Raw genomic sequence first — 24,506 nt, 5'->3', positions numbered from 1 at the left:
TGCTCCCTATCTCACCCAGCATCTTTATCATATCTGCTGTGACCTCATCTGTGCCTGCTGAGCATCCTATGTAATATATAAAACAGAAACCATATATAAATAATGTATGAAAAATATTTGCAACGATTTGTTTTCTCTTTTACAACTGTATGTGTACTTGTATCACTGTGTATTATTTAAAGTTATAAAGGTGTGGAAAAAAAATAGGTCCTACTGAGCAACAGTCGTATCCTAGAGTCCACGTCTTGGCAGAAGTGAAAAGTGTAGCACAGGATGAAAAGGCTGTTGTGAAATCACCAACGATTCTAGAAAGCATTCAGACAATAATTGCTCCAGCAGCAAGAGAGGTAATCTTATCACTCCACAAATTGATAGTTCCAGTGTCAGAATATACTTCATCTTTCTTGCTACCTTTTAGGAAAGGGAAGTAAAAACACAGGCAAGAAGTTGCAAAAAAGAACACAAGACTTACTATGATCTTGAAGGAGAAGAAGTTCAAAGAGACACTAGTGGAACTACATATGTGGCCCTAGAGGAGCAAAAGTAGTAGGGAACACTATGGGAGAACATGAAACAATGAAGGGCAATGAGGGGAATCAACACAGAGGGGGGCATGAAATGGCACAAGTACCAGAAGAAGAGCACCAACTCCAATCTGGACAGGAGGCAGAAACTGCTTCAGATTCAAACAGACTGCTACAGATGGCGGAGGGGAGAAGGCCGGGGAAGGGGGGGGTAGCGCAATGCTTACTGCACCAACATGGCAAAACAGAAGAACATGATAGCCAAAAAGTTAAGTAACTAAAATGGTGCAGGTTTAGATGACCAACAAATACTGCTTGAAAGGCAGCAAGTAAAAGAAAGGTGTTTGCAATAAATGACTTATGTGACCAGTGTGTGCAACACAGTACAAAACAAATATGGAAGTACGAAGGAGAAGCTAACTCTAAGTAAATATTTCTTCTGAATATGGTAATAAATATCTAACAGTACAGAATAACTGCTATCACTCATGATGGACCTTAAGGCTAGGAACTTCATGCTTGTAGTAATATTTTAGAAATGTGAGTGGCACACAGATGTCCAGTCAACAGACCAGGAAGTAAGTTCTAGGTCAGAGAACCAGGTCTCCTTCTCCATCCTCCAAATTCTTTGCATAATACTTTCTGTATATCTAGCATTGCAAAATCAACCAAAGAACAGAGTTTGTAATACATGGCAAATAAAGTGCTATGAACTGGCCTAAATTCCAACTTGCAGCCTCAAACAGTTGTCCAGAATGTTAAAATAATTTTAAGATAGCTTGTTCTCAGCAAAAACATATCTGCATTTTTTCAAGCCACTATCTGTTTCATAATGTAACTTACTGGTATAATTCCAAGCTGCATAAACAAACAGGTCACATCCAGTACTAAAAACAGGTATGTCATACGAATTACAAATGACTTTTCGCTCTTTTCTTTGGCATGGCTCTCTGAGGTCACACTCAGTTTGTTCCAGTGGCCTTCACCTTTCACTGCAAGGGTCTCTGAACTCATGGTGAGTTGATTACAGGTACTGTAATGTGCTAAAGAAAAGAAGAAAGACAGGTAACTATTTAACCAAGAAAGCAAACGCTACAGTAAACAAGTCTTAAAGTAAACAACACATTTCACTGCAAAAGTAACAGAGATATCACATTGATTGTCTTTTGTTATGGAATTGTGTAAAAAGTCAAAATAAATGCATTAAGCAAGCAATAATGTCCAACAGAGTGTGTGTTATTGTGGAAATAATGCAAACCCAGGGCTGTTCTGAGGCATGATGCCAGAGGTAGAGGGCCTCTACACCCATGGAAAGGCATTATTTCCACAATAACATAAACCCAGTTTGACATTTTTGTACGCAGAGAATGGGGCACCTTTTAATTTGCTTTGTATTTTTTTTATTACTATCTATATAGATTTTTTATATTTTGATGTAAAAGTAGTTCCATTGCCTAATGTTTCAGACTTACTATAGTATATATAACTGTCAATGAAGGAAGTATTTTACATCATACAAGTTATGCATGTATTCGATGTCCACACACACACGTTCAGAAGCATAGACAGGCAGGCGGACACGCACACACACACATACAACACACTGTACTTAATTAGGACAGATGACCTTTATATGGCAATATAAAAGAATATAACATGAGCAAACAGCAGGGAAAAAAAGAATAATTAAAGGAAAAAATAATGTTAATTTAGAAATGGTGGTGGGAAGGGGAAGACTACCAGGAAGACATAAGAGTCTTACATAAATAGGCCTCTGTAGGACCAGCAGAGCCCCCACCCCCATCTCAGATTTTGCTGCTTAATGACCAAGTGTCAACAATTTATTTTTAAAAGTTCCCTGCTAATTAGACTGCCTGTTGCAGCAAGTGCTGTCTCGGTTTCTCTCACACACGCAAATTCATTCACATGCATGCACTCACAGAAACACACTCGCTCAGTTTTATTTTCTATGTCACTTCCTTTTTTATGATCACTAAACAGCAAAGCACTGTTTAGCAACCATAAAAATGCAGTCTGTTTGCTTCTTAACTATTCCAGTTTCATGGCAGCTTAATATGATGCCATGAAGCAGTAGACTTGTTTTTCATCAGGCATTACCTGTAAATTAACACCCTGCTGGAGAACATTCTTTCTATAATCAGAGTAGCAATGTATAGGTCACACATTCTCTAAATATATTGTTAAAGCACACTTCTAAAGGAATATTTCAAGGTGCTAAATCATTTGTGATTGAGCAGCTGTTACTCTTTGAGGTAAGTGTGTAACAAGAACTCTTATGGGGATGCAGCAGGAGACAGGCGCAACTTTACTTTGGTAGGAGTTTTTACCAGGCAGGACACTATACTCAGTGAATCAAGCAATGTAAAAGCTAGACACTGGAAGGACAGATTCTATGTGAATCTGCTTGTGAGGACTAACAGAAGATTGACAGTCAAGTGGTAAAACAGCAAACTGAGAAGAGTGAAGTGCTTATGAAGTCAGGAGGCTGAACAGCCTTCTCATAGGCACTGCGTGTGCATTATGTAAGGAAGACGGAAAGTAAGAAATAGGAAGTTTACTGAACATTTAATGGGTTGGTACAATGATCAGGAACGTGGAATAGTCACATACTGGAGAAGTATGTGGAAGGATCTAAGGCTTCAGGCTGGGGGCCAACCATACATCAGTGTGGAAGGAGGTGATAAATGCTGGACAGAAGGCTATGCATTAAAACAGATATTCTGTTAAACTAAACTGTGGAGGGAAGAACTATCACTGATGAGGAAGCCGAGTGAAAATAAGGCAGAGAGAGAATTGCAGAACAGAAGGAAATAAAGATTATAATGAAAGAAGATGTGGTTAGTAGTAAGTAGGTCAAGATGCCAAAATAACTGGTAAGAAAATGAGTTACCTGTTCACTGAATGTGCAAAGATAAAACACAACAAAAACAATGCTACACAAGCTGTAGACTGGAAATAGTTTTCTTGGGTTCAGGATTTACACAAAGAAGAAAGGAAATAATGTGGGAACAGTACAAATCTGACCATGTGTACATAGGAAGACATGACGACACAATGAAGAATTCTGATGACGAGGAAGGAAAGGAAGAGAGCATGATAAAATATTGTTCTTGAAGCTGAATGGAGAAACTTGGAATCTGTTTTGGGTGGCAATGGTTTTTGATTCACTAGATACAGGAAAAGAAAGGAGGATGACAGTCTCAGAAGTAGAATTAGTTAAAAATACAAAGAACAAAAGAACTATGGTAAAGGGACATCTAATTCTCCAAGCAGCAAAAGTCAACTGACCTGTACCTAGAGGAAGAGGCTATGCCAGTGTAATCAGGATATAAGTACGACATATCCTCATCAATGCAGATGGGCTGAGTCAGATTCAGGATAGGAAGTCAGTGCTAATTAACAGATCTATGGCAGTGTTTGGCTCAGTCTTTTGCACAGAAATATAAATACAGAGGACTGAGATTAAAGGCAATTTGACTCATACTACATATTACATACGAAACTACTTGGAATGACTACTGATGACCAACTAAAATTTGATTTTCACATACACCAAGCAATTAAGAAAACTAACCAAAAACTTGGCATACTTTACCACAACTTAAAATTCCTCTCTGCTGAATCTAGACACACCCTAGCCCAAGCCTATCTCCTTCCAAGCCTCCTCTATGGATCACCAGTCCTCACCAACCTTAAATCCTGCCTACTCTTCAAGCCAGAGCAAACCTATAATAAAACTGTCAAATTTGCAGCCAGCTTTCCTAATCCTTCCCACCATTGCATAGCCCTCCATAAGCTACTGTGACTTGAATTTTCCCACCATCTAAAACTATCGAAACTGATCTCATACTTAATAAACCCACTGCCTGTCCCTCTCTCACCAATCTAGTTACCTTCTATCCCTCCCCCCCTCGTCCTCTCTGGAGTTCTGAGAAACGTTTCTAGAAACATGTACACCCAAAATGAACATTGGTGATCTCCTTTACGTACACCCAAAATGAACATTGGTAATCTCCTTTACAAATCGTCTATAATGAAAATCTGGAACAACCTCCCCTCAAACTTGAGAAACATCACACAAACAAACAGCTTCAGAAAAGAACTAAAACACTTCTTCCAGAAAAATTGGACCTGCCCCTGTCAGGATCCTACCTGATCATTCTCTGCCTTGCCAAATATATATAATCTCAAAAATGTTCCTGACTGCAAATTGCCTACTCCTCTTAGTACTTGTTCTCAAATCTTATGTATTTTCTATATCTTTCTATAAGATCTCTGTTTATGTTTACAATTATGCTGTATTTTTTAATTCCCTAATTTGTATCATAATGTAAATAAAAATTATTGTTGGAGCATTTCTTCTCGGGTCTCCTCTGAAAATGAGCATGGGCTCAGTTGGACTAACCCAGTTAACAAATATGAAATAAATAAATAAATAAATACTATGAATGGGTGAGTGAGAGGAACCAAAGGCGATGAAGATCTGAAGAAGATTACCAAGGAAGAAGTGAAAACTGAAATGAAGTACTGCATCAAAGATTAAGGAAATGTTAGATGAGGACACATCAACCTGTCTTAACTTAGTGAGAAGGATGTGCTGAAGAGGGAAAAAGGATAAATAAAGCTGACAAGTGTGGCGGGCGAGAAAACTGCTTTCAAGCCAAACCCATCAAAGAAGTAGTGGAAAAAGGAATAAATTCCCATAGCAGAAGAATTTAAAAATTATCAGAATAGTAGGCAACCAGCAAATCAAACTACAGGGAAAGGAGGTACAGATTTGTTAACTGAACCTATGAAAGAATAAACCAATAAAATTGAAAACAAGAAAGCATAAATCAACATAAAAAATGTAGAAATTTGAGAAAAATGACTACGAGTGTAAGAGGTCAATTTGAGAAGACAATCAGCCTGGCTAAAATGGAGTTAATGGAATTGATAAACAAAAAACACAAAATATGACTCAAGACAAGAAGATGGAGAAAGGTGAGAAACATAACTATAAGCAGGTCAGGGCATGCAAAGAAAAGGTCAGAAAAATGGGACCTTTATAAGAGATGGACAAACATGTGACAGATGAACAAAACAAATTCTACGCTATGTTAAACAGTGTACCACAAATTCAAGTGATAGAATAGTACTGTTAAAAGGGAGTGTGGGTATGGTGGTGGTGGTGGTGGGGGGGGGGGGGTAAAGCCTAAGAATGCTAGAGACTAGACAGAAGTAAACTAATTTTTATGTCACGGTAGATCTGGACAACAACAAATAGCTGGGAATGTGAAAAGGAAATAAAGCAGAGAAAGACTCATGGCGCTTTGAATATGTAAGCTGTTGGAATATTCGGATATGGTGCTCCAAAGATTCAAAAACATTTGGCAGCCATGTTCAATGAACAGTCTTCACCTTCAAAAATAAATTACTATTCTAGGACAGGAGGATTTTAACAGAAGTCACTTAACACCTAGGTCAGATTTGCTGATAGCCGGCTTTAGGTACCAGTGAACCCTGCGGTTGCTGGGGGCCCCAGCAACAGCAAGTTATTTTATCTTGATATTTTGCAACATGACTGTAGAACCAACAAAAACTAGTACAGCAATCTTATACATTTAATAAATCAGGTGAGTAATAACTCATTTATATATCCTTTAAAATTCAAAGATTGCTCTAGTTATGGTAACCGTGTTTTATCAAGTAACAGGCTTCATAATTCCAATAAATATTTTACCACCGACATACTACCCCTGCTTTAGTTAAACCAAGCTGGTGGGCATTCTCTCCACTAAAACTAGCAACATACCCAGCTTTAGTTGCCTGCAATACCTGTGGCTACAGGAGCCCCCCTAAGTCATCCTTGACTGTGCGGGGCCCCATAAAAACTGCTACTGGTTGGGGAAAAAAAATATTAATTTCCTGGTTACATTCTAAGGAACAGGGCTGTAATATGACCTTGTTGGGGTAAAGCTGATACTGAACATGAGCAAGGTAAGCACTAGAGAGATCAACAGCCCAGAGTGACTGATCTCAGTGCAAACCTTGGATTTTAAGAAGAGTTAATTCTTCCGATCTTCAATGGTTTTCTCTTTCACGGGAATTTTATAAATGCTGGAAGAACCAGATACTATAACTCAATTTCTTTGCTGAAGAATTCTGGACAAAGCCAAAAATAATAGCAGAATAAAGGCTCAAAATCAAAAATGCGTTTTAAATATTACTCAAATTCACTTAAAAAGTTAATAGAATAACACCTTTTGCATCAACATGGATTTTCTGGACAATAAGAAGTAGAATTATTGACTATCTGCAATCCTGAATGATTTACCAGCAAATCAAACTTTTTATGAAGGAAAGAGCAAAATTATGAGCATAATCAGGGAAGGTCTGTGAAATCAGGGGTAGTGACACGTATGCATTACTGCTCACTGAGGTAAACAAGTGACTTAGCCCTGCTGTTGTTTGATGACTGCTACACAGAGTCACTGATCTGGTGTGGCAGTACCAGTGTTGCACAATGTATTTCTATTTGCTGAAATATGTACAAAACTAGTATTGCTATAGCTTATGCACAAATGTGTGTGTGTGGGGGGGGGGGTGAGAGAGAGGGAGTGTGTGTGTGTGTGTGTGTGTGTGTGTGTGTGTATGTGTGTGTGTGTGAGAGAGAGAGTGAGGGAGGGAAAGAGTGAGTGAGTGTGTGTGTGTGTGTGTGTGTGTGTGTGTGTGTGTGTGTGTGTGTGTGTGTGTGTGTGTGTGTGTGTGTGTAAAAAGTACACAACCAATAATGCCAGGACACATACTGCAGCTAACAATTAATTACATTTCAAAAGTAAGACATAAAATATATTCCAGAACATTCAGCCACTTAGATCTTCCAGGAGTCTGGTGGCCCCCATTCCCCAGACTATATAAATGGATATAGGGAGAACACTTAATCACCCTTTACTGTGTGGGAACCCTCAAAAACTGTTGCTGGTTGGGGAAAAATGAGGAGAAAAAAAATTAATTTTCTGATTACACTCTTTACCCTGGGCAGGGTTGTGATATGCCCCTCTTAGGATAAAGCTGATGATGGACTCTGCTCTCAATTGCACCCATTCTAAAACTATCCCAACTTAGATGTGCGTATACAGAAATCTGCTGTACGTTATGTGAGGGACTGGGGATTGTGTGGTTATTACTTCTTTAATTTTTATCACAGTCAAACCTTAGAGGAGGTCATTATAGCTTGTGTATGGGCTGAGGCCAGTGTGGTCATAGTTTCTTTTACTTTTCTAATAGGCCTCAAAGATGTACAAAGAAGGTTACTATAGCTTCTGTAGGGACAGTCCACTGTCTAGGAGCAAGAAAGTAGAATAAGTTATTGTAATTATTATGTTTTCACTTTCCTCACAATTGCATATCAGGCACATATATAGGAGACTTCCTTTGGGGGGTTGGGGCGAGAAGTGACTAGGCATGCTATGTATGCCAGCAGACACTTGAAATACATGACTATGGCAATTTGAACTTCTACTTTCATCCCAATTTAACACCAGAGGGATGCATAGGCAATGACTTTTTTGTGGGGGGGGGGGGTTAGATGGGTAGGCAGTATTCCCAGATAGGACCTGTGTACCTTCGAAACCAAAAAAAACTGAAGAAACTAAAAAAAAAACTCCAAACCAATGAATATCAAAATCCAGAGCAGAGGAGAAAGGCGAACCAGTTCAACTGTAGCTCACTGCCAAATTTATTCAAAATAAAAGATGAAAAACATATGAGATCAAGCGCTTTCGCCTGGATCAGTACCAGGCTTTTTCAAGATGAGTTTGCACTCACAAAAACACAAGTTTATATACTACAAGTAATGATATCACATGATCAAATGTGTTAACAGCTTAATTGATAGGCAAATAAATTAATAGGCAAATACATTGTTAATTAGTAACATAGTGCAAACAGAACCACTGAGCCATGCTTTTAAAAATTGTAAGCCATGCAATGATAAAAACACTTCTGTGGAACAGTAAAATGTTAAAAAGCATTAAGAACCATTAATCAACATTAAAAAAACATTAAAAAGCATTGATACATCATTAATCAATCCTGGAAATCTTTTTAGAAAATCTATGTTAAAATGGGTAAATAAATAAATAGAACCTATAAAATCACAGTGTGTGTGTTCAATACACTTTGTGCAAAAAATGCCTACAAAAAGTGGTGAAATTTGTTAGATAATAAATAAATAAAACTGTCTGTTGTATAAAATAGACTCAGCCATAAAAACTGTAGTTTTATAAATTATAATTTTATAATTTATAATTTAGCCCTTCTTAATTTAAGGACACTAGCAATGCTGACGCTGTCATTCAGGCCTGAGGGTTTTGTGGCATTCAGTTTGAGTTGCCACAACAGCTCCTTATACTCAAGCCGGGCCTCCCAGTCCCCTCCTCTACTGTCCTGCAGAACTTGCTCTAAAACCATAAATCTCAACTGCATGTTGGGACATGTGCCAAGATGTTTATAGAAAGCATCAGTGTCCTTCTTTTTAGAAATTTCATATAAATGCTCGTAAATCCTTCTTCTAAGGGTTCTCTCGGTTTTACCCACATAGAAACTACAGCATTGTATACAAAAACCCAAATACACAACACCCTTCACCCCACAGTTATAGTGATGTTCAGCCCTAAATTTAAATTTTCTTGATGGGATGAATTCCCAGGTAGAACAGTCCATTTTAAGATTTTGGCCTATTCTGAAACAGCATGAAGAGCTCAAGCAAATAATCAATGAGCATCCCTCTTTTGTTAGAAGGAAGGACAGGAATCTCAAAGGGTTATTTGAAGGGAAACCTAGAGTAGGTGGGAAGCGAATTTGCCCTAAACCTGGGACCTACAGTTGCGGAGCATGCAAGCAGTGCACCTATGTGGCAAACGACAGTGTATTATTCATCCCATCAAGAAAATTTAAATTTAGGGCTGAACATCACTATAACTGTGGGGTGAAGGGTGTTGTGTATTTGGGTTTTTGTATACAATGCTGTAGTTTCTATGTGGGTAAAACCGAGAGAACCCTTAGAAGAAGGATTTACGAGCATTTATATGAAATTTCTAAAAAGAAGGACACTGATGCTTTCTATAAACATCTTGGCACATGTCCCAACATGCAGTTGAGATTTATGGTTTTAGAGCAAGTTCTGCAGGACAGTAGAGGAGGGGACTGGGAGGCCCGGCTTGAGTATAAGGAGCTGTTGTGGCAACTCAAACTGAATGCCACAAAACCCTCAGGCCTGAATGACAGCGTCAGCATTGCTAGTGTCCTTAAATTAAGAAGGGCCAAATTATTAATTATAAAATTACAATTCACAAAACTACAGTTTTTATGGCTGAGTCTATTTTACACAACAGACAGTTTTATTTATTTATTATCTAACAAATTTCACCACTTTTTGTAGGCATTTTTTTGCACAAAGTGTATTGAACACACACACTGTGATTTTATAGGTTCTATTTATTTATTTACCCATTTTAACATAGATTTTCTAAAAAGATTTCCAGGATTGATTAATGATGTATCAATGCTTTTTAATGTTGATTAATGGTTCTTAATGCTTTTTAACATTTTACTGTTCCACAGAAGTGTTTTTATCATTGCATGGCTTACAATTTTTAAAAGCATGGCTCAGTGGTTCTGTGTGCACTAGGTTATTAATTAACAATGTATTTGCCTATTAATTTATTTGCCTATCAATTAAGCTGTTAACACATTTGATCATGTGATATTATTACTTGTAGTATATAAACTTGTGTTTTTGTGAGTGCAAACTCATCTTGAAAAAGCCTGGTACTGATCCAGGCGAAAGCGCTTGATCTCATATGTTTTTCGTCTTTTATTTTGAATAAATTTGGCAGTGAGCTACAGTTGAACTGGTTCACCTGTGTACCTTCGCAACAATTGGCTTGTTAGTTTATTGTGAGCTACTATTTTGTCAGCTTTGAAGATTAAGCTTTGTGCACAACTTATGTCTTCATTGAAAGGAAAAAAAAAAGACTGAAATTCTTCTCTTATCCATGATTTTTCTTTAGGCCACCACTGGATTAAAAGGTTGGGAAATACTCCAAAATGTAACCCACAGCATCTAGAACCCTATGACTTATTGGGCCCTGGCTTGTTCGAGTTATTTCCTAAATATTTATTACTGTGCTGTCTTGATCAGGGAAGGTGTGTTGAAAGGATGCAAGGAAAACTAAAGCTGAACAGCATCACTGAATTTATTTCCTTAATCGTAATTTCAGTTTAAGCCATCATTAGATGAAAAGGTTGTGAAAACAGAAAAAAGAACTTTAAAATGCACTTATGAGCATATAGAAAGTTATGGCTTCTTGAAAAATAAGGCAAAAATGTGAGAAAAGGAAGAAAAAGCAATGTTCATAGTACAGGGATCCCAAGATGGGGGAACAGAGGGGAGGACTGGAGTGTGTGTGTGTGTGTGTGTGTGTGTGTGTGTGTGTGTGTGTGTGTGTGTGTGTGTGTGTGTGTGTGTCTGATATAGAGGACCTATGACGCCACTTCACCTAAGTCCAGACCTGTACAAAGGATTGTGGTCATGTATCATTGCTGCATCTAAATGCCAGTAACTGTAACTGTCCCTCTGTGAGATGGGCCAACATAGTATTGTACACAGGGCTGTAAGAGCATTGCTGCTGCAGGTCAGTCTGTGTGTACTACTCCTAAAAGTTTGCAGCATGAACTAAAAGGTTGCTTAGGAGGGGTAATAGTAACAGGGTGATACTTAGACCAGACCTGCTTACAGGTTCCCCAACTTGACATTTGCCGGGGGCCCCAAAAATGCTAACACCTGCCCTACATATGCTAAACTCCAGTATCATTACAATCCTGGGGAAAGTTATGGAAAAGGGTTATGTAGGGTTGGGCCACAGGGTTCCTGAATGGTAATTATCTGGCACATGGGCTAGGCAATGCCATACCTTCAAATAGATAATGTCCTGGAAATTCGACTTATTTTCTGACAAACTCCCTAAAAAAGTTAGACAAAATAAGTATTATGTATGAGGTAAATCTGGATTAAGCTACAATTTCACAATCTGCATTAAAGGAGGTTAGTGAGGAAAAGTACGTAAACCCTAGGGCAGAGCACCAAGCGTACATCCCCTCCTCCCAAATGGTGAGGCAGATAGGAAAATGGCTAACCAAACTCAGATGGTGAGAGTTAAGGGGTTACTACAAAGAAAAAACAGGCAATTTAACAAGGCTCTATGCTAGAAACAGTCCAGTTTAACACAATCAGATACTGCACTGGGATTGAAGAAAAGGGCAAACTAATCATGGATGAAACCAGAAACAGAGTGGAACTCCAAAGGGAGTGACAATCTCTGCTGAAATTTGACATAAACTGCATGGTAGGTAAGAATCAGTATTTGTGTATGTATATAAAAATTTCCATACTGCCATTTTCCAGTCCTTAGCATGTGTAACCACGTTTTTGTTGTGCATCTCTGTGGATAAAGTGTGTGTTTTTTTACTTGTTCTTTTAATGCAAAAAAGTACAAAATGAGGCACTCTGGGGAGAAAGAGAAAAAATCTAGGAAAGATGCACATGCCAGGAGGTGTAGCATTATAATCACTCATAAGTCGGATAACAAAAAGCAGTGAAAACATGAAGTGGTGAACACCAACAAACGGTGCTGTGTAATAAGGGCAATGGTCTTGGAATATGGTGCTCTTCTACTGCAGAGGTCACTGGCAAGGACACATCAGTTATGGGAGGTAAAGTGTCAAGATCTGGTGGTTGCATAGAAAAAGGGAAATAAACATGGCTGAAAGTTACCAAATGCCAGGAAAATGGAGGGTCTGCTACTTAGTTTAAGACTCTGAGCTTGACATGTAGGTAGCAGAAAAGGGAAAAGAAAAGTGCAGTTCTGACATGAAATTGCTGAACAAGCAGGGTACAAATGGAAGTGACACAGTTAAACACGAAGTAAAGGATGAGAATCAGATGTATGGAAATGAACGTAGATAAGATCTAAAGCAGAAAAAAAATGACAGGATACCGAGTCTCAGGGCACTTGTTTGGAGTACAGGTAAAGCATAGATCAGCAAAGTGAAGTACAAGGAAGCTTGTGATAGACAAAAGGAGACGTGGTAGGGGAGATGTAGCTGTACTGTAGCTAATGGAGACGTGGTAGGGATGATGTAGCTGTACTGTAGCTAATGGAGACGTGGTAGGGATGATGTAGCTGTACTGTAGCTAATGGAGACGTGGTAGGGATGATGTAGCTGTACTGTAGCTAATGGACTTGCACACAGTTTCCTTCCATCTAAATTTTCTATAAAATTATGCTGGCATATCACACATGCTCTTAAATGTGTATATTAAAATGTCAGCCACCTACTTTTTTTATAGTAACATCTACTGTAATTAACAGTGATGTTTCTCCAGTACTGACATTTACAATTTTCCACATTAAATCTGCAGTACTTGTATTCTACGAGTAACCAATTAATTCTCATTTAATGAGAGTGCCCTTCATTCTTTTCCAGTTTAGGCTCTTGCTAGCATTACTCAATGACAGGGAAGGATTAAACATAACTAGAGGGACATATCAGGTCAAAGTATTACGAATGATACAGGGTCTTTCTCTCTATAAAAGTAGGAGAGAAGCTCCTGAAACCACCACTAAATTACCAAAATCAAAGCTTATATAATGGAGTGCTACCGTTCCATCATTCCTGTCTTTAAGTAACAGGTTGCAAAAGGTCTGTTTTTCCCATTACTCTACAGTTACCACTTACAAAAAATAAACAGAAAATGTGGGTTGTGCATGAACAAAACAAGATATCATAATACAGCTAATTGCAGAATCACCTCTATGTTGCCCGTGGCTCTTACCTCTTACGTAACCAGTACGGAGTCCATATGTATTCAGCTAGAAACCATTCTCATAGGATAATTTAATTATCTCACCATCAAGTGGGAGACTTGTACACTCTCAAACATGTATGCCCAGAGATTTTTCGACTTCATAAATATAAACGCCCTGGACCAGTTTTCCACACACCAACCAGAGGACAAAAATCCTGGACTTAGTCCTTACCATTTTGGGACAGCCCTGCTCCCTACCTATTATACCCTCCTCCCAGACTACAAGTCAGTCACATTAAGACTGAAGCCAGAAGCATCCTCCAATATCTCAGTATTAAGACACTATACAAAGGCTTACTCTACTAACTTTGAGGGATGACCTGACTAATTCAAAAACTCCTTCCCACCCTGATGACTCCAGTGCTTATGCAAAATCCTTTATGGTTAAGTTCTATGCATGTGCAAAAGATGTCTGTATGTGCATCTATCTATATATGTGTGTGTGTATATGTGTGTATATATATATATATATATATATATATATATATATATATATATATATATTACATACATGCACACACACACACACACACACACACACACACACACACACACACACATTCAGAGAAACACACACATATATATATATATATATATATATATATATACACACATGCATACATATTCAGAGAGAGAGACATACACACACAATATATATATGACACGCGGTGGTGATGCTGTGGTAACGTTGTCGCCTCACAGTAAGACGCTGTCCGGTTCGATTCTCAGCTAGAGCGTCTTCTGCATGGAGACATGCGTGAATGGGCTTACCTTCGTTGAAGGTTGTACGTCAGGGCTGGTAACTCGGCACATAAAAATAAACTACCAATCATTAGCAGACCGGAGTTCCACTGTGGCGACCCCTAACCGGGAAAAGCCGAAAGACCCAACAACAACATACATATTGAGAGAGACACACACACACACACACACACACACACACACACACACACACACACACACTGGACCTGTCCCCCCCAGAGATAAACAATGCAAAAATCTAAAAATAACCCCTATGGTGGCACCCTAATACAAACAAGCTCTATAACAAAAGAAAAAACATCTAATTGCATGAAAAAATAAATCTAACTCTCATAAAACCAAAAACATTCTTGCTAAATTAAACAAGGAGCTCTGAATCCTGATGAAATCAGACAAAGCCAGATGTGAGATAAAACAGCCACCCACGTGAAAGATAACCACAAAGCCTTCTTTAACTATGCTAGAAATCTCAGAAACGATGCCCAGCAATATGCACAGCTAATATTTAACAATACCACAAACTCTTGGACTTTGCCAATCTACTAGCAGTCAAATTCAGCTCCAATTTCACCCCCCAATATTCTCAAATCATATACCCACATCTACCCCTCCCTTATCAAATCTCCCAAGAACAAGCTATTAAGGCACTATCTAAGCCAAAGAACACTACATCCATGTAGCTGGGCAACATGCCAGGCTGCCTACTAGCTAGCTTGAAACATGGAAAGTAAGAACCCCTGCAGAGGGTATTCAATGTTAGTCTTAAAACCGGCTTTGTGCTGCACAAGTGAAAAACGGAAGTACTAATTCCCTTGCACAATGGTGTGGCTGCAACAGACCTGGGAAATTACAGACCCATAACCCTGAACAGCCTCATCTGCAAGACTATGGAAAGGAACATTAGGGAACTAAAAATGGACACTAGTGACCTTCAGACTCTTCACCCAACACAGTCTGGATTTGTCAATAACAGGTCCTCCTACTTAACCTGGTTGACTTCTTCAAAAATGTCAGTGAGGCAATGGAAAGGGCAAATTTGTATACACCAACTACCTGAACCTCACAAAGACATTTAACACTATCACACACACAGGCATCACAGATAAACTCTCCAAGCTAAATGTCAATCCATGTGTAACTTGCTGGATAGCAAACTGGCTCACAAATGGAACACAGGTAGTAAGGATGAGTAGCCCTGTCTCCAGCAAAAGATCTCTCAGTAGTGGTGTGTTCCAGTATTCAGTCCCTGGGCCTCTTCTCTTAGGCATTTACTTCTCTGAAGTCAAAGTTAATGTTGACTCTCCAGAATACACCATCATCCTACAACAGAGCCTGCCTCAAAAAACATTTGTTGCCAAAAACATTGACTGAAACTAAATGAAAAGAAGTGTATAACCATATGGTTTGGCAAGCATGACTTCCTTTGTAACTATCACATTAACACCCCCTGGAAACTGATTCTGTCATTAGACATCTGGGAACCTATGTTAACAAGGAGCTGGATCTGGGAAGCTATGTTGAAAAGGAACGTTTCTTTGATCCTCAAATATCCACTACTGTAAGAAAGGCCATTCTGAATGAACAGCGTATATTGATGGGTATGTATCCAGATCCAGGGACAAAATTGTTCCTCGGCACTCATTAGGCTAATCATTTTAAGACACCATTATTGAATTATCATTTGTGACATAGGCACACTTACATAAAGAAAACAAACCATGTTAACTTGTTCACAGTTGCAAACATCATATATATTTGTACAATATAATCAATCCAAAATTACAAAAACTGGTCAAAGTCTGCCTTCCCATAAACCTCATTCCTCTTCCAAAAACTTTTACCAAATGCTTTGTTCCCACAATTTCCATGTTTTTCTGTGTAATTTGCTCCTACTCCTGTCTAAAGCTCCCATTTCCAGTTCTCTTACCTCTCTTACAGTACTCACTACTTCAAATACAGTTGATTTAGACTGATTTCCATTTTCTAGTAATAGATTTTGGCAGCCACCAGAAGTTTATATAAGGCCTTATTAGGTCTAAACAGTTCAGATACTGTATCCCCGTTCACAAAAAAAAACTTTCTTAGTTACATCCATTTGCTCAGCCAGCATTTCTGATACAGTATTCTGCAGGGAACTTTTCAAGTCTACCAACTCGTCACACTCCCAAAACAAATTTTTCCAGTTATCTCTTGCTTCTCCATTACATCTCCAACATTTGCTATCAACCCAAGGAAAAAATCATTGCACTCTGTTTGAGGTATACAAGTACCTATGGAAAAACTTCCAATTGAAAATCCTAAATCTTTTAGACTTTGTTGTATACCGGGAAAACATGTGTGTGGATCCCAAATGTTTCTTTGTGAATTGCTTATCCAACCTCTCTTCCCAATCTTTTCAAACCTCCTCTGATTGATTCCTGTAGTTATCATGCAATATTTTATATGCCCTACTAATTATCCCTATTTTAACAGCAGCTTCTGTTCTAGATTCAAATAAAAACTCTACCAGTGCAGGTCTTTCAATTAGGATCCCATAGCCCTTTCTCTTTGCCTGTACTCCGATATCAATCCTTGACAGGGAAGGCAGTCTCTAGCTTGCAGTCCAAATGTCTTCTTGGTCTCTTCCTATTCAATTGCCTTTCCCTCTGTAATTTGCTCCCAATACCTTGTTTCCTTTGCCAGTTTCCTCCTGTAAATTCCGTCCTCCTCTTGCCTATTCACTGAACTTTTAATACTGGAACTCTTATAATACTTTCTGCTACTTTATGAATATAATATTCTGCATGACTGTTATTATTCTCTGAGGATTTGCATCCAAAATCCTACACTCTCCTTATTTCTTGGATTTCCTCTGTTTCATCATCGTTACTTTATATTCTGAAATGTAGCTTTCTGCTTATGTTATGTATGTAGGCCTTAACTGTCTAGCTCTAAAATATCCCTTCAAATCAGGTAATCCTAAACCACCTTGTTCTATTGAAGGGATCAGCTTATCCCATTTGACTCTTGCCCTCCCCTCCCAGATAAAACCCTGCAACACTTTTATTAATTGCTGTCCACAACCTCTCCTCTGGTTGACAAAAACGTGCCTGACCTATGTATAAACTTAAAGGGACTAAAAACATTTTACTGCATGTATCTTGATAGCCATATCCATAGGCAAGAGTGTCTAGTTTCTCAGTTTTAGTACTATCTTTTCTTTAGTTCTTCCCAGATATCCTTAGCTTCTATAACAGAAACATTTTAACCCATACTCCTAAATACTTAATTTTATCAGGTCCCCATAAATATGTGTGGGTACATAGTTTACAGCTACAGCCTTTGCTTTATCTTCATTAATTTTACATCCTGAAAAAAACTGAAACTGTCTCAGAATGTTCCACAACACTGAGATGCCCTTTTCTGGTTTTAGAAGGTACAAAATAATGTTTGTTGTTGGTCTTTCGGCTTTTCCCGGTTAGGGGTCGCCACAGCGGAACTCTGGTCCGCTAATGATTGGCAGTAGATTTTCACGAACGCCGAGGTGCCAGCTCGACGTTCAACCTTCAATGAAGGCACGCCCATTTACGCATGTCTTTCGAACGCCCACCCAACTGCGGAAAGGACATGCAGATTCCACACAGAAGGCACTCCCCGCACTCCAGCCGAGAATCGAACGGGAGAACTTCTTGCTGTGAGGTAACAATGCTACCACTGCACCACCGCGGATATATATATAAGGTACAAAATAATATTGTCTGCAAATAAAGCCAACTTTTTTTGATTACCATACACACTGCATCCATGAATTTCTGAGTCCCGTATTTTCTTTGCCAGTGATTGTAAATATAATGAAAACAAAGGGGAAAGAGGACACCCCTGCCTGGTTCCTCTATTCAAACACAATTTATCACACAGGAACCCTCCCACCTTTGATTTTTTATTTCAATCCCTCATATACCCTATTAAATAACCTTATTATTGTATAGGAAAATGCAAAGGCTTCCATTACCCTACTACCAGCTTAGTCTGTCGAATGCTTTCTCTGATTAAAACCCACCAACAGCAGTATTTTCTTACATTTTGCTTCCCACTGAATCATCATTGTTCTATTAATGTTGTCAGATGTTTGCCTGCCCTCCACAAAACCCCACTGATCCAGATCTATCAATTTTGACAACACCTTTGCAATTCTTCTACCCATTATAGGCACATGCTTTATTAATCATGGTTTAAAACTAAACTGGGCCTACATGAAGCTGGATCTGATGGGTCTTTAGTGTCTTTAGGTGTTTCAGCCACCACAGCTTTTTTTCCAGGATATTGGTGTTATCCCTCCTTTTTAAATGCCCTTAAACAAAATCTTCCAGATCTTTATCACTTTCTTCCCTCCTAACTTTTAAATTTCTACAGGAATACCATCTATTCTAGCAGACTTTCCAGCAGATTGCTTATACATCACTGCTATTTTCTCATTCCATCCTACCTTAAGTGTTGAGTCTTAGCCACCTCTGACATTGGCATATTTGTCTTCCATAAATATCTCCATTTCTGCTTTTTCCTCGATTTCTACATTTCTCTGCTTTATACAAAATTTTATAAAATCTCTGAAATATCTCTCTAATACCTCTACAGGATTTCTGGTTATTTTTTCTTGTTACAGGCTCCCAAATTATGACAACAACCCTTTTTACTTTCTGGTGCCCAAGTCATTGTGCTGAAAGCTTTTGTTCTGTGGAGCTTCATCAAAAGCAGTTGCTTAACAGCAATCTTTCTCAGCTCATGCATTTTATCCAGGTACTCCCTTATTTTCTCTTTAGCACTCTGCAGTTGTGCTTCTTGTTCTGTGAGATTCCCCTTATTCTGCAATACTTTAACATTTGTAAGCATCTTTAAATAATTCTTGTTACTTCTTAACCATCTCTCGTTTTCTTTTATTTTTATCCTGTTTTTACCTCTCAACCTCTTAGAGCAAAACTGGACAAAGCCTAAAATGATAGGGGGGATAGATTTTTAAATATTGCTCTTACAAACTTAGAAAGTTGATAGAATAATAGGTTTTTCATTAGCATGTATTTTCTGAAGGATGTGGAGTCTTAAAGTCAAATGTTTGCCATTATTTAATTACTTCAATCCTCAGTTATTTGCCAGAAAAGTACAGATTTTAGGAGGAACACACCAAAAATATGAGGCAAAAATCTGGACATTCTGTGAAAATCTGTACAATTGAGAGGTATTAAACTCCACTTTCATTTTATCCCATTCATTAGCTATAACTTTTAAAGTACTCTGTGTCTTCTCTAATAACTCCCAAACAACTTCCACTACCCATTCCTTAAATTCCACTCTTAACAGGTAGTTGGGGAAGCACCACGTTTTCATTTTTATTTCAATTCCCTGCATTTGTTTATTTTAGTTATTACTGGTACATGATCTGAAACAATTATTGGACATGTGCTAAAGCTCTCAATTAAATGCACATGTTCCTGTGAAATATAATTTATGTCTAGTCTAGTCCAGTTATTGTACCGTGGGGAATAAAATGTAAATTTGCTCAGAGTTCCTACTACCAAATTCACTCCTTCCACATCAAATGTCTTCATAAATGAATTCAGAAATCTACCCTATTTTGCTATATATTCCCTTGTAGGTGCCCCCCATACACCCTTGTTACTGCAGGTCAAATGCTAGTCCCATCTATAAGTAATATTCACTGCTGAAAGCTGATCATTTCTCCCAACATTTTCTTTGGCTCCACAATAGCAGCTTTACATGGAATATAACTACAAACCAGCATAATCATCTTCCCTTGCCAATACCCCTTAACACCAAAAACCTGCCATTATTTTCTTTTTCTCTCTTCTATCACAACTGGAGCTCCTCTATTAATACAAGTACTCCCGTTTTCCTTTGTTCCTGACATTCTGCTGAATATCTATCCTGAAATCCTTTCTTTATCAAATTTAAATGCTCATTTTTTCAAAATGTATCTCCTCTAGTATTGTTCTTTGCACTCTGCATTTCTTAATATAATTCAGTGTTCTTTCCTTTTTGACCATACCTCTAAGACCATTCACATTCCATGACAATATGCTAAGTGTCAGCATTATGATAAGAAGTTATTATCCCGCCTATTACATAGGACAGCTTTTTAGATGCCTATGTCCAGCTTTTGTGATACATGCACCCACTAATGTTTTGCAGGTTAATCCTTCACACAGTTGTTTCTTGTCACCTCCATTTTAATTGTCACATTTTACAAGTCTTTTGTTTTAATGAAAACCCTAAAAATACCCTAACACCCCCAGAATCTGTTAACTTAGTACTACCACACAAAACTATGAACTCCTTCATATACGGACGTTTAACCCTCCTAGAAGGATCAATTTTCCTAACTAAACAGTTGCGGACACTAGCACTATCTGATCTAAATTTAAAGTTATCCATGCCAACTTGCATGTTACTGCTTGTGCTTCTTCTTCAAAAAGCAACAGACAGCAATTAGTATATCTTTAATCATCTCCCATATGTGAAAAACAACTTGTATGCTTTCATAAAACATTTACTTTTAGCCTTAAAAAAAGTGTTTTGAATTTTTATTGCCCTGTAATCAGCTTGTCTCAATGGAATCATAATAGAAAAATTAAAAATGTAGGCCTCAGCTGCTGACCCTTAAAGACATGATGAACATTTACTTCTAAAGGAAAGCTTTTCATTACATTCAGTGTTCCCTTATTTATTTGTTTTCACTTAAAACTTATTAGATTAAGCCAAGGCTCTTAATCTAAACATACACTTATGCAAAAGCAAGAAAACACATATCAGCCCTCTATATATTATGATTTGTGTACTTTTACATCCCAATCCCATCCCACACACTCAACAACCCAAGATTACAGCCTAATAATCACGCTTGCATCCAGCCTTTTTTTCTCCTTCTGCATTGTAATGCCTACATTTCTTAATAAGAAAACAGGGGAATGAAAGACATCTGTTTACTTTAGTATCTTCATCACACACAGAAAATTAAAATACTTTGCTATATAACATGGAATTTATATCATGAAAAGTTTAATACAAATAATGTTAAGAACAGAAACTGTTTCTTGCAGCTATCTTTTTCTTTCTTCCTTTCCCCTTAGTCACCTTCAAGCATTAAAGCCATGAAGTAAGCCAAACACCTTTCAATCCCTCAACACAAGTCCATTCTTTCCATTTTTTTCTTCTATAGCCATATTTCATAAATGCAATTGATGCTTTGTATTTTCACATTTATTCACTAATTTCTGTGTGTTGCTGGTCTTCTTTCTATTAATCTTCTTCAAATTCCAGACTCGGGATCAATTGCAAGGTACTCCCAATTCTTCTAGTCAACTCCTGTGCTTTTCTCCATCTTTCAAAACATTTTCCTTTGAAACGTTGGAAAAATCGCTCTGTGAGCTGTATTATCAGTAGAACGAGAAGCAGAGTCCCCTTCTCCTTAATGGTTCACTTTTTGTTGGACAAGCTTTTGCGCTTCCTCTTTAGGCTGTTCTGCATCAAAAACTGACTTTGATCCTTCAGAAAATAAATTTTGAAGACAGATGGATACAGCAGTTTGAATCTCATACCTGACTCTCGACATTCCTCAATTGTTTTTCTTCTGCTTGGTGAACAATGAATAATCAATCATTTTCCAAGCACCATCTCAAACTTTTAATACTTTGCCTTTTTACCACAGTTTTGACAGGATCAACTCTTTCTGTTGGTAGGACTGCACCTTTACTAAACACAAGTATTAGATGCTTTCTCATGCCAGGTTTGGAGCATACCCACAAGGTGCTCTTTCATATAACAAATCCTGCTGTGGAATACCAGTCCAGATGCTATTTGTGCCTTCATGAAATTAGTCTGTTCCTTCCAGTTTTTGTGTTGCAGCAGAAAATATCAGGTTTCCCCTGCAAGCTCTGTCCTGTGATCCTACCATTTTTTGAATCATTTCTTCTTGAGCAGTCTCATACTCAGCAAGCCTTTTCTTCATTTCAGCCTATGATTTTTGCAATTATCAATTCATCTGAACATCTGTTTAACGTCTCTTTCATTTTTTTTCAGCCTTTTATTTGAGTTGGTATACTCCTTCATTGTTTCATTTATTTTAATCAGCTCTGAGCATATTTTAGGCAAGTCTTCTCTTGCACCAAAGCTGGTGCTTGAACTGCTTTTTGCAGAACGGCTGTAGGATTCTTCACAGTCAGTGCTTTCTCTTTGCTTTTTCTAGTAATTTTTCTCTCAATCTCTCAAAGTTTCTTACTGATCTGGTACCCCAGCAATTTGCTTTCTCAGGTGAATTGCAGAGGTACCAGATCAGTAATAAACTGGTGGTGGTTGAACAGTTTGGCTTTTTTTTTTGGTGTCAGGGGAACAGCCCCCCACATGGGGGGGTGCACGGGAGCTTGCCTCACCTGTAGAAACATAGTAGAAAGTGTGTTTGTTTGTTAGGTGGTATTGTAGGTGGAGGTGATATTATTTACTTGTGCAATGTAGTTTTCAATGTTATGAAGTACACTTTCAATGTTTTGGGTTTTCAGTGTTTTGAATTTTCGATGTTATGGTCTCAATGTTAGGAAATTCAACGTTATGAAATTTCAAGGTTATGAAGTAGACCTCTATATATATATATATATATATATATATATATATATATATATATATTAAATATACATGCATATATAAACATTCACACATGTATACATACATACACACACACATATATATATATATAAACACACACACGTGTATATAAACATTCACACATGTATATATATGCATACATATGTGTGTGTATATATATATATATATATATATATATATATATATATATATATATATATACACACACACACACATATATATATATATGTATATATTATCTATATATATATATATATATATATATATATATATATACACACACACACACACACACATTATATATATATATATATGCACACACACTATATATATATATATATATATATATATATATATATACACACACACACACACACACACACACACACACACACACACACACACACACACATATACACACACATACATAAATGTAAGAATCCACAAACATGCTGTTCGGCAGTTAAAGATATGTACTTTGATAAAGAAAAAAACAAAGCGATTGCCAGGCTATCATAGAACTCTTCATTAATAAAAAGTAAAAACATAAAAACTTAAAATGGCAGGATAAGCGCTTTCAGGTTAAACCCTTCTTCAGATCTGCCATTAGAAGGTAAAATGAAGCATTTAATAGTTGAAACTAATAAATCAAATAGCTCCTTTCAGACGCTGCCTTTTAGTTGACCAATCAGTGTCTTCTGGATGACTCTACACCTCTTCAATGTGGATAGGTCCACACTAAAGTCAAATATCCATTAAAATTGTAGTTCTGTTATTCAACTAATCACACAGTATTGAAGCAGAATTTACTTTCATTAGACATAAGATTATGATTAGAAATAGTAAAAATAATAAAGATATAAATAATAAAAAAATTGTAAGAATAAATAGCCCAAACTTTTTAAAATGATCACAGTACATAATCAGTTCTTCTTCCAAAGTATTTTTAATCCTGAATGGGTTACAAACATCTAAGGAGTGTGTATATTCATAAAATGAATCAAGTATCTCAATTCTGGCATTGCCTATATTACATCCAATCATAGTTTCCTATGCAATTTACGCCCTTAAGGGTAGGTTTGAAATGTAAATTGGCATTTAGATCAGGTGTCCAGTATGCTTGTAGATCCACTATCCATCTCATTTCATGCTGCTCTGTTTGTACTTTGAATTCACCACCTTGAACATTTTCTTTTACTACTTGCAAGATGATACACAAAAATGAATGTCCTGAATTTAATGTCCTGAATTTTCAGAAATATGTTTACATAATGGACTCTTCACATCTACTAGTTAAATGTCGCTAATAAGCTTGGAAATACATTCCTTTAACTGTCCGTCAGTTCTACCCAAGTAAAATCATTGACAACAGACACATGTCACTATATATGTCACGTGCCATGTCTTGAAATCCGCATACTCATGACATCTGTAGCATCTACTAGAAACAGGATGGATAAACTCATTTTCCATTGAAATATATCTACAATTCAAACAAGACCTGCATGGAAACATGCCAATCGTACCTGAATAAACCTTGTCCATGACACTGTTTGTATAGCAAAGTTCTTATCGCTCTTGAAACTAAATGAAGGTTCATTGCCACCAATATCTTTGATGGTTGAGTCAAGTAGCAA

The 24,506-nt window shown here is 37.5% G+C and overlaps 1 protein-coding gene across 1 annotated transcript in view; it reads right to left on the bottom strand.

Moving 5' to 3' along the window:
* The window catches only part of LOC122791313 (solute carrier family 22 member 18-like), a 357,377-nt gene that overhangs the window by 318,151 nt on the left and 14,720 nt on the right, over positions 1-24,506 (bottom strand). Inside the window, exon 2 of the mRNA XM_044059016.1 lies at positions 1,368-1,567. Within this exon, the coding sequence (XP_043914951.1) occupies positions 1,368-1,538 (171 nt within the window). The 5' untranslated portion in view covers positions 1,539-1,567. The remainder of the gene's footprint in view (positions 1-1,367; positions 1,568-24,506) is intronic.

Source organism: Protopterus annectens, chromosome 17.part0, assembly GCF_019279795.1.
Source record: "Protopterus annectens isolate FY-2018-M chromosome 17.part0, PAN1.0, whole genome shotgun sequence".
NCBI classification, from domain to species: domain Eukaryota; kingdom Metazoa; phylum Chordata; order Ceratodontiformes; family Protopteridae; genus Protopterus; species Protopterus annectens.
The sequence above is the reverse complement of the archived record's forward strand: the minus strand, read 5'-3'. Positions and strand labels throughout refer to the sequence as shown.